The sequence below is a fragment of the Lathyrus oleraceus genome, chromosome 5 (assembly GCF_024323335.1).
Source record: "Lathyrus oleraceus cultivar Zhongwan6 chromosome 5, CAAS_Psat_ZW6_1.0, whole genome shotgun sequence".
NCBI classification, from domain to species: domain Eukaryota; kingdom Viridiplantae; phylum Streptophyta; class Magnoliopsida; order Fabales; family Fabaceae; genus Lathyrus; species Lathyrus oleraceus.
The window spans coordinates 166,820,292-166,832,229 of record NC_066583.1 but is presented as its reverse complement, the minus strand read 5'-3'; the positions used below and the strand labels follow the sequence as shown (position 1 = coordinate 166,832,229).

General features: G+C 33.1%; 1 protein-coding gene across 1 annotated transcript; it reads right to left on the bottom strand.

Moving 5' to 3' along the window:
• Positions 1-2,347: 2,347 nt before the first annotated feature.
• Positions 2,348-4,337, bottom strand: LOC127080639 (40S ribosomal protein S26-1). The gene is made up of 5 exons (XM_051020951.1): positions 4,194-4,337; positions 4,024-4,116; positions 3,854-3,938; positions 3,625-3,758; positions 2,348-2,632 (listed from the first exon to the last, which is right to left on the bottom strand). The coding sequence occupies exons 1-5, from the start codon at positions 4,194-4,196 to the stop codon at positions 2,555-2,557; spliced, it is 393 nt and encodes a 130-aa protein (XP_050876908.1). The 5' UTR covers positions 4,197-4,337; the 3' UTR covers positions 2,348-2,554.
• Between the last annotated feature and the right edge of the window lie 7,601 nt (positions 4,338-11,938).

Genomic DNA, 11,938 nt, shown 5'->3' with positions numbered 1-11,938 from the left:
TCTAAGGAACTAAGAGTCTCATCAGACAGACTCATATAAACACCTCACTCGAGGGAATAAAAGTCTCATCAGACAGACTCATCTAAACGCCTTTCCTGAGGGACTCGACTAAGAGTCTCATTAGACAGGTTCATCTAAACATCTTGTCTGAGAGACTAATAGTCTCATCATAAAGGATCGTTTAAATGCCTCGCTTGAGGGACTGGGAGTCTCATCATACAGACTCATCTAAATGTCTCGCTTGAGGAACAAAGAGTCTCATCAGACAGACGCATCTAAACGCCTTGCCTGAGGGACTATAGACAGGCTCATCTAAATGCCCCGCCTGATGGACTCGACTAAGGGTCTCATCAGACAGGCTCATCTAAGTGTCTCGCTTAAGGGACTCGACTAAGAGTCTCGTCAAACATGCTCATCCAAATGTCTTGTTTGAAGGACATGACTAAGAGTCACATCAGACAGACTCATCTAAACACCTCATCTGACGGACTCGACTAAAATATTCGTCAAGCAAGCTCATCTAAATGTCTCGCCTTAGAAACTCGACTAAAAATCTCATCATAGAGACTCCTCTAAACACATCAATATGCCTAAGCTCCCACTTCTTTCTTTATCTTAATTTCACCCTCACTCTCTTAATTAAAAAATAAAAATATAATATAAAAAATAAACTTAAGAGAAAGAAAGATAGAAAGTATTCAAAGGAAATGAGAGAAAAAATGAAAGAGAACACTTAATAGTTTTATTTTTATTTCAAAATGATTCTACGAGTGACATGAGGAGTTGACGACAACGTTTTATTAAGTTTGCAGCATGAGATACATAGGGACAAGGATTGGCTCAAAGTGTGGATGACTTTGCTACTTTTCTCTTTATCTCTCTCTTGATCTTCCTTCTCTCTCTTCCAAATAACTTATTTAACTCATATCTTCAAATTAGTACTAATAAAGTTACAAAGTCACCAACTGAAGGTAGCAAATTCATTATACATAGAGAGTGGCTAACAAGCTTCAATTTTTAATGAGTCAAACTTAAAACCAAAAGCAACCAACTTTCTTGTTTTAGTTATTATTGTTACTATGACCCCTGGTTTATGTGTTTGATTCAGCGACCGAAGAAAATTAATTTTGATTAATTGAGTTAATTAATTATGTTAAATTATTAAGATTAAAAGTAAGTTACAAGTCAATATAACTTATGTTAGTAAATTTTTGTAAAAATGAATTGCACAAATTTCAGTGTAACAATTATATGAAACATAATCAATTTTATTTGAAAGCAAAACTTATCAAAATTAATTTGATACATTTAAAATCAAGCTCCAAACGTGAACTCAAACAACTCAACGTGTTTGGTTATGGAGTGAACAAAATTGATTTAGAATTAATTTTGTAAAATTGATTTAGAATTAATTTTGTAAAATTGATTTGAATTAAAAATAAGATGAAAATAAATTGATTTATGTTTGAATGGACTCTCACAAAAGCAAGTTAAAGAGTAAATTTTATTATAAATATTATGTTTAACTGCAAAGCTACAAATCATAATTTTAAATACAATCAATTATAAAGAGCATAATCAATTCAATCCAAGAGTAACCAAATCAAACACAAACCGTAATTTTAGTACATTCTATTTTCACCAATACAAACCAAAATTTTAGTACATTTTATTTCCACCAAAGGTATTGGTTCCTTCCTTGTGTTTAATTTATTTTAAGATATTGGAACAAATAAATCAAAAACTTCAATGGAGATGAGAAAGATATGAAGCTGAAAAACAATGTAAAAGTACATGGAATTATAAACGAAACAGAATTAGAAGTGTGAAAGATGATAAGATCAAATGGTTTTTGAATGAAAGTTTTGGCTATGTTGAACAAGCACAACGGCTGGAAGCAAGCCTACAGGTTTGAAGACATGCAAGCCTACAGGTATATCACCATATCACTGGCTTACATTAGAAACATAGCTATAAGGATATTTTTGCCAATAATTATTAACTATTTCTAGTCAATGTTCAAGTGTGTGTTCTTATTACTGCAAATGAACCAGAGTTGTGTATGTCATTCAAAGCTGTATCAAACAAACCTGCCAAATATAGCATTATGTTATGTTTGGAAGGACGGTAAAAGGGTGGACAGTAACACTCTTCTACCCCAGGTGGGCATAAAAATTTAAGGAAGACAATTGAACTTCATAAAATATTTCATAAAACCAAGAATCATATTTTAAACTGTTAGACAAATGCATTATTTTATTTAGGTAAGCTCATCTAACTCCTATAAATTTCAAATCAACAAATCTTAATGCCAGCTATCTATCTGCTATAATTTCACACTCTAGCATTTATTAAATATCAAGGGTTCATTTTCATTCAAAAGCATCAAATTAAAATAATCCAAAATGTAGGTATTGCCCAAAAACGCAAGCTGAAAGTTAGGTGATAATATGTTGTGGCTACACAAAACTGGAATCTAAAAATAAGCAAACAAAATTAGGTTCATGATATCAAACTGATTCAACAAGATAAAAATGCTTCAGATCAGGTTCTTCTAGGTACGGGCGGGGGGAGCTCCAGGTCCAGCAGGGCGGGGAGCTTGACCAGGTTGGCCAGGTCTTGGTGCATCATCCTAGAAAAAGAACCAAATAAACAGATCAGGCACCACCAAGTGAGATATATAGCATACTTCAGAATTATGAAAGAAACAAGTTAATGATCAAGCTATTGATCAAGCACTTCCAACAATTTCATTGCCAGACAAGTATACTCGTACAAAGCATACCACATCATCCAATAGAAAACCATGCATCATAGACATAAACATACAAATACAGCTACACTCACTCAAGCAACATAATGAACCTCTAAACAAAGAGAGGCTTATCGAAATAAGAAATCTAAATTTGGGATATTACAGAAAAAAACATAACAGGGGTTTGGCAGAAGAAGGGAGATTTCCTATTAGAGAGGAAGGCAGACATTTTATCAGATAACTTGCATACACAATTGGATTATCAGTTGACTAAAACATTCAAACAACTTGAAAAGAAAGGCATTTACAATCGTACAAAAGAATGTGCAATGAATCCAAATTTTGTCCACTAATCTCTTCAGATACACCACATCAACATTAGATTCCAGGGGTGATTGTGTGACTTTGCTAGTTACTAACTAATATAATAAAAAAGCAACCTTCCAGCACTTTAACCGAACAAACAAATTTTCTCACTATTCTAACAAAATCTACCAACACAATAGCAAATCAAGCAGACAAAACTCTTAACCCTACTTTCACAAAAAGAATGTGCAACCAAATAAAATTTATAATACTGTACCCTACTTTCTCTAAAGAAACTGCAACACCACTATTTCATAACACTATTATACAACCCAATTTCAATATCAAAACAAACAATTTAGATAAAATTAGGGTCCAATCTAAGTAAGTTCTTATCATTGTTATAAACCTCTCAACATTAGATTTCATAGGTGATTGTGTAACGTTGATAGCTATTAACTGATATAATATAAAAAAAAGCAACCTTTCAGCATTTAAACTTAACCACAAATTATAACAAAAAGAATCAAACAGAATAGAGAACCGATGAAAAATATACATACCCTGCGCCTAATGAAACGCTGAGGAGGGTCACGCTTCCTCCTGTCAGTGCGAGATCTGACCCTCACAACATGAGAGTGGATGGCACAAGACACACAGTATTGCATCTTGACATACAGCTTAGGAAGAGTGTATTCTACAAATCACAAAAACAAAATCAATCATATCAATAACAAAACATGAAATCCATTTATTCAAAATTAACAAACAAATAAGAGTTAAGAACAATACGATCATAAACACAAGCTTCCTGAACATCTCTGACTGCGGCCTGTTCAACAATGTTCCTCACAAGAAAACGCTTGATAGCCTTGTCCTATTAAACAAAAATCCTGATTCAATGATAACCTGTACCTGAAAACGTAAATTCAAGCCGCAAAAGAAGAAGAAAAGTGAAATACCTTAGGGCAGCATTTTCCACAGTTTGAGCAACGGATGAATTTGACATGGCCACGGCCATGTTTGTTACGACCACCATTCCTGCGCTTAAACGTCTGAAACGAAGAAATTATGAGGTTAGGGTGAGAGTATCATATGCGAAATCGTGATTGATATTGCGATTGAATCTAACCATTGTTGTGAAAAGTTGGAGCTGTTCGGCCGCAGTCTCTCTGGAGAAGGGATTAGGGTTCTGCAGGAATGAGATTTGGTGTGAGTGGTGACTGTCGAGTATTTATATATGGTAGAATTAGTTTGAACTATTTATATTGTTTCCCTCAAAGTTTTGGTTTTCTAGTTTCACCCTATATTTTTTTTAGTATTTTCTTTTAAAATTTTAACTAACTTTATTTTAACCCCTTAATTATACTCTTAGGTTTAAATTGACCCCTTAATTATTTTTCGAGTTAGATTGATCTCTTAACTCTTTAAATGTGTCATGTTGATCTTTTTTGTCTAATTAACGTCGAATTTAGCGATCGATTTTTGAAAAAAAATTCGTCGTTAATTAGACAAAAAAATGACCAACATGACACGTTTAAAGAGTTAATGGATCAATCTGACACGAAAAATAGTTAAGGGTCCAATTTGAACTCAATGGTATAATTAAGGAATCAAAAGGAGTGTTTTTGTCTTTTTATAAGCAAAAGATTGAATTAAGAAAGTACAAGGGTACTCAACTTGTGGTAACAACAGCCGAAGCCCCTACAACCAGACTGAAGGGCAAAGACTCTCGATAAAAAAAGAAAGCTAAATGGGGAGTCCATAAGTCAATCAAGCCTAGTTTTGTTTGTTTCCTGGTTTGTTTGGGTGTTTATCTTTCCTATTTACTTGTTTTATCTTTACTAGCGTTCAGACGGGCACTCCCGTGCCTGTCTGCCCGCTTTTTTTAATGCGCACAGCGGAGAAAAATAAATATCTGTTTTTTTATGAGATTTCTATTGTACGTCATATTAAAAATAATATTATTACACTTTGAAAATGGTAAGAGTTCTAAATTAAGTCTTCCATCCTAAATATATATGATCCCTTGGAAATGTCTATTTGTAATGATGCCCGTATTGTTTACCAAAATCATGATCGAATGCAACGGTAATAATCATAAATATTCATCTTTCTTTTATGGAAAAACCACTTTCGTATTGTTTACCAAAATCCCCTATATTCATCTTTCTTTTATGAAAAAATCACTTTCGTATTGTTTACCAAAATCCCCTATAAATAAATATCATGTTATATCAGTATTCCCTTTACTCTCTCTCGTCTGCCCGCTTTTTTTAATGCACACAGTAAAGAAAATTAAATGTAAATTTTTCTTCTTATGAGATTTCTATTGTATGTAGCATTAAAAATAATATTATTACACTTTGAAAATGATAAACAAAGATATTCAAAATTATATTAAAGCATACAAAGTACTATTGATACTGTGTAATCAATGACATTCTCTAAAAGGAATGCCGAACATGAAATCTTTATACGAAGTATTTTTTTTTCCCTGCAATTGTTTTCCGTGGTAAAGAAAAAATATAAGACTTTCAAATTAGAAATTTTTTAGATAAAAAGATAGTAAAATTAATAGTAAGTAGTGTAATATAGGTTTTTTTTTACCTTATAAAGATTTGTATTAATTCTTCATACATCCATTTATCAATGCACTCTTGAGATTTATAAAACTACAAATACATGACAAAATGTCATATCATCCAAGAAATACATTCAAAATATTTGACTCATTTGAATATAATAAGGTTTATTGTAACACAAATAAATGTATACCTGAAGAATAGAGATACTTTGTTTTAGTCTTGATTTAATAGAACAACAACTCTGACTTATTTATGAATTACTTGGATTTTTGGTAAAAAAAAGAAAACAATGGACTTAGTAAATATATGTGGTTTTATTTACATAAACCACTAATAGAAGGTAAATTCATGAATTTAAAAATATTCTTAAATGAATAAAATAAAACCTCTCTCTCTCTCTCTTATAACAACGATAAAAAAATGTAAATTCACAAAATTCTAGTATTGGCTTAAAATTAAGTTGAAATTTTCAAATTTTCCGAATTTTTTACAGGATATCATGATCATTCCATTCCAAACGAATATGTCAGACTTAATTGGAGAGTGTCAAGTTAAATATTGTCATGGCTTATATTTCCTATGTGACTCTCTATTATATTTCACTAATATTAAAAAAAGTAATAATTAAGTTTCTTTAATGTTCATATGATGTAATATAAACCAAAAGAAAGAGAACTTACATCGTCAAAGTTGTTGATTTTATATTTTTAATATAACATCTTCAGTGACCAAGTGATATAAAAAAAATTGTAGTGAAAGAAAAATATTTATGAATTAACTAAAAGGGAGAGAGAAAAAGAAATAAATGATTTTTAAGTAAAAGAAAGTGAGAATTATTTTAAATTAAAAGATAAGAAAGTTACTAACCACTTTATTTTGTAATTGATGTAAGTTGCCAAGAACATAATTTTTTAAACTATATTATGTTATTTATTTAAAAAGAAACTAAAGGGTATTTTTGGATCAAAATTAGGCCACTCCAAAATCATGTATTCCATTTATATATAGGTATAGATATAAAACAAAAGATCGTCAAAGTTGTTGATTTTATATTTTTAATATAACATCTTCAGTGACCAAGTGATATAAAAAAAATTGTAGTGAAATAAAAATATTTATGAATTAACTAAAAGGGAGAGAGAAAAAGAAATAAATGATTTTTAAGTAAAAGAAAGTGAGAATTATTTTAAATTAAAAGATAAGAAAGTTACTAACCATTTTATTTTGTAAGTGATGTAAGTTGGCAAGAACATAATTTTTTAAATTATATTATGTTATTTATTTAAAAAGAAACTAAAGGGTATTTTTGGATCAAAATTAGGCCACTCCAAAATCATGTATTCCCTTTATATATAGGTATTAGATAGAAGATGAATTTGAAGTTGATTGTTATTTATAATAACTGCTCCATTACTTGTATTTTATATTCACAATATTTGACTGGCTTTTTTTTTAATTTTGAATTTCTTTATTAATTCATTTTAAAATTAATAAAAATTATTTTTTAAGGATATTATTGATATCAAAATAGTTCAGGCCAAAACACCACATTAAATAGTTATAAATACTCAATAAATAATATATATGACAAACATTTTTGTAGCATTACTGTAATTAATTATATTCTTTTTATCATTAATGTAATTTATTTTATATATAAACCCGTAATTATTTAAGTTAAGAGTTTTATTCTACCTAATCTATGTGCTCTAACACTTTTTAAAATAATAAACAAATATAAAAGAAGAAGTTAATTGAGGGTATTTGTGGAAGAAATAAAGGCCATACCAAAATCACCTATCCCCTTTATATATAGTTATAGATGTTATTTACTGCATTCTTTATTGCTTTATATATTCATCATAATATTGATATCTGTTATATTCTTTGTTGTTGGGTTGGATTGATGTTACATGAGAGAGAAGCTTTATACCCGAGCTTGAGTATACACACAGGATAGAATCGTGGATAGTCGTGTTAACATGCATTTCACGTGTTGGGTTAGCACGGGACTTATACATATACTAGATTCACTTAGAAGTACCATTATCCTGCAAGCATTTGCTACAGATACAACAAGATATTTCATTTGGATATATGACTCTGGGAGGCCTTTTAGGGATCACCTTTGAATACTAGAATCTACCTATTAGGGGATATTGGGTTTTTGCAGGAAACCAATATCTTACATACCTTGATCATCATGTATACGTCGAACCTTTGAACTTGTATCGAGAACTATATATAAATTATCCATAATGTGTTGAACCTTTGAGTTTATGGTGTTGCATATATCAAGATTAATCTTCGCATGTGCATTTCCAAGGAATCCAGGAGATTAGTCTTCGTTGACTATTCAAGAAGAAAATGAGCACTGGAAGAATAAGCATTTACAATTACAAGTTTGTGGACCCCCCCCCCCCCCCGATTGAAGGCTTTGAGAGGATTGGGGACCCGTCTGATTCTTGACATCAGAGATGATTTTAAGAAAAGCTATGGTAATCTTATAGGCATCCTTAACACTGAAGTTAACATCATGGTCATCCATACTCTCGTGCAATTTTATGATCCTCCGATGAGATGTTTCACCTTCAAAGACTATTAGTTGACTCCAACTTTGGAAAAGTATTCTTATATCATGGGGGTGAGATTAAGGATCAAGTACCCTTCATCAACATAAAGGAGCTTCCCAAATTTCACCATATAGCTAAAGCACTCCACTTGGAGAAGAAGGATGTGGAGATTAATCTCAAACTCAATGATGGTACTCATGGTTTTACCCTGAAGTTTCTGATGGATAAAGCCGCTACTTTTGTTGATGCTGGAAGCTAGAATACCTTCAATACTATTCTTGCTTTGCTTATATATGGGATAATGTTGTTTCCTAACATTGAAGACTTTATGGACTTGACTTCTATTTGTATCTTCATGACTAGGAATCATGTTTCTACTTTGCTGGTTGATACCTAATATTCTATTCATTTGAGGAATTAGAATAAGAAAGGAATTATTGTGTCATGGGATCATCTACTGTACATATGGTTATGTCTCATTTACACGACAATGGCCCTTTTATTGAGAATAAAGACAATTTTAAATGGTCCTAGAGGATCATGTCCTTAATTATTGATGATAGCTTGTAGTACTCTCGAGACTACGATGATATCAAGATCATCCTCAACTGTGGTAATTTCCCTAATGTACCCCTCATAGGTACAAAAAAAGGAATTAACTACAATCCAAGTCTGGCACTACGCCAATTAGGCTACCAATGCTTGACAAACCAAACATCTAGCAATTGGAAGAGTCTGTCCTACATGAAGGGGTTGATAATACAACATTGCTAAAGAAGATTAACAAATCTTAGGGAGAGATTCGTCATCAAGGAAGGGCTTAATTGGGAAGAAAGGACTGTATAGAAAAATAAGGGTTTGCAAGGGAAGAGGAACAATGCCAGGGAAGGTGTATAATTTTCCCCTGTAACAACTCTGAGTCACTATTGCATCAACAAATATCAATTACTACAAGTTCTCAAGGGTATTTTCTCTCAAGTCCTTGGTGAGAAAACCTTTAATAATTCAACCCTAATTTCTATGTTCATAGGAAATTATCAATGAAATTAAGCCTTATTATATCAAGAATGCTCTGGTTCATACAGGGTATCCCTAGTCCTAGGTGATATCTACTGTAGAGTAATCTTATGAAAACCTTACCAATGGTGGTCCAACCTAATTGATAACCATACAACAATATCAATTGGTCCAAAAGAGAAAGCATTAAACACATCAAAAGATTACCGTAATTATGAAAAACAAAATTATCAATGCAATCGTAAACTCAAAGTCATTACAGATCTAAATCAAGGACACCTCACTAGCATTAAGGGGTTTAGCTACTCATATTGTTCAAAACAGATTCAATATAAAAAATACACATTACAAGTAATTGGATGACTTGGATCCTCAATTACTTTCGCTTATGAAAATCTTCCGCTCTCCGAATTCCTTAATCTCTGGAATTCTCGATCGTTTGACAATTCTCTATGCTTTGTGTTCTCCTCGTTCCAAAGTGTCTTCTCCTCTCGTAGAAACTCTCATAAAATAGTGAAAATCCCTTGGCAATGGTTGGAAATCTCCAAAATGTCCTTGTTGCTCAAGTTCGGGTAAAAAGCCCAAAAATTGGAAAATTAGTGTCTGGGTTAACACGACCGTGTCAGCTGACACGGGCGGCCGTGTCAGGGCCCTTCCTTGCCATTCTATTCTCTTTTCACTCCCAGATGGGCTGACACGGGTGGCCGTGTCAGGCCCCTATCTTGCCATCATCTTTTGTTTCACTCCCAGGTGGGATGACACGGCCCGTGTTAGCTAATACGGATGGTCGTGCCAGACCCCTGTCTTGGACATCTCTTGTAGTTTGTTTTGTCTTCATCCTGACACGGCCCGTATCAGGTGACACGGGTGGACGTGTCAGGCCCCCTGTACTGAGAAATCTCATTTCCTTGAACGTCAGAACCCTCGAATTTCTTATATTGAGTTCTTTGGATCTTCTACTTGGACCTGGAGGGGATAAAAACAGACAACCAAAGCATAAAATCCAAAAAATACGAAATAAAACTACAAATTGATAAAATGCTTAATTAACTTACAGAAATGAAAACTAACTTAAAAAGGTACCATAATATGCACAAAGTATTCCAGCATCCTTGGTTTCTTGTCGAATAAGTAATGAAAACATAGTGAAAATGGTGACCAATCACCCAACTTGTTGTGTAATATCTCTATCAAGGTATCCAGTATGTCTACCCTAGAAGCATATTATTTATCTTGGGGCATCTTCTGCTAATGTTATTTCACAACTGTTTGCCAATGTTGCACCTTAACATGTTCATCATGGGGCAGCCTATGCTCTTTATGTTCATCATGGGGTCCAATATCCTAAAACTGTTAATCCAGGTACACAAATGGTTAATACTGGTATGATGTATCCTCCACACGTGTTTCCTCAATTTTCGGCTATTGAGATTCCTCAGTATGGTATTCCTTAAGTTCCTGCTCATATTACTCCATAAGTTCCTCAAGTTCCTGGTCAGTTTTCTAATCAGAATCTTCCCGATAAGCCTGTTTATTATCAACTGTTAGATGAAAGCATCCGAGTTATTGAAGGGTTTCCTACATACAGTATGGATGCAAAAGAGTTACGTCTAGTGCCAAATGTAATTTTACCTCAAAAGTTTAAAGTGTCTGATCTACAGAAGTATAAAGGGTTAAGTTGTCCAAGGAGTCATATCACGATGTATTATAGGAAGATAGTTTCCTATATTGACAGTGATGCCTTACTCGTTAATTGCTTTCAAGATAGCCTTTATGGGGCTTTACTTGACTAGTACATGGGACTGGAGCGTAGTAAGATCCGATCCTGGAAGGATCTTTATGAAGCTTTCTTGAAATAGTACAAATATAATCTGGACATGGCTCCTACCATATTATAATTGCATAATTAGGCTCATATGAAAAATGAGACCTTTAAAGAGTATGCTAAAAGATGGCGAGAAATGGTTGCATGTATTCGACCTTTATTGTCTAATACTGAGCTACTTGATATATTTATGGTTATACTCCAAGGGATGTACTTTGAGAAGGTGGTCAGTAGAATGTCATCTAATTTCTCCGATGTTATAAAAATTGGCGAGTGTATCGAGAACGGGTAGAAAACTAGAAAGATTCCTAGCACTACTAATCATCAGGCAGTGGCTAAAAAACCTCATAATATCTTCACCAAGAAGAAGGAAGGGGGAACAAGCATTGTTATGGAAAATGTTCATCCTCGACTTCAAACACCTATGGCTCATATGTGATACTATCCATTTCCATACGTCGTTGCAACTCAATACCAGCAACCTCCGTTTCAGTACAAGCACTGCCTCAACATCAATAGCCTCCTCAGACTCAGGCTCCTCAAAACCAACGTCCTGACTAAAAAATAAAAGACTCTCAATAAAAAAAGAAAACTATATGGATTTTCAATCCATATGGACCATAAAACCTCTACTTTATTATTGAATCTGACTAAAAACTATTCCCTAGTTTGACGTTGAATTTGTCCCAAAATATCTAAACCTACTAGAATTCCTTCTTCGAACAAAATAGTTTTCCTCGCACCCCACAAGCTCCAACAAACAGTGATCCAAAAGAAGTATTGAAAGTGATTTTTATATTGAAGCCTAATGTTCCTGTTAAAATCACTCTGGTGCAACAATAAGGAATTAACTTCCCTCACTTCGGCCACTCCC

What these genes read in the sequence shown, in the direction of transcription:
- LOC127080639 (XM_051020951.1), bottom strand. An exon ending in GTGGAAAATGCTGCCCTAAG is followed by an intron (nt 3,939 to 4,023) that starts GTATTTCACTTT and finishes TTTGTTTAATAG; the next exon opens with GACAAGGCTATCAAGCGTTT. An exon ending in GGAAGCTTGTGTTTATGATC is followed by an intron (nt 3,759 to 3,853) that starts GTATTGTTCTTA and finishes TGTGATTTGTAG; the next exon opens with AATACACTCTTCCTAAGCTG.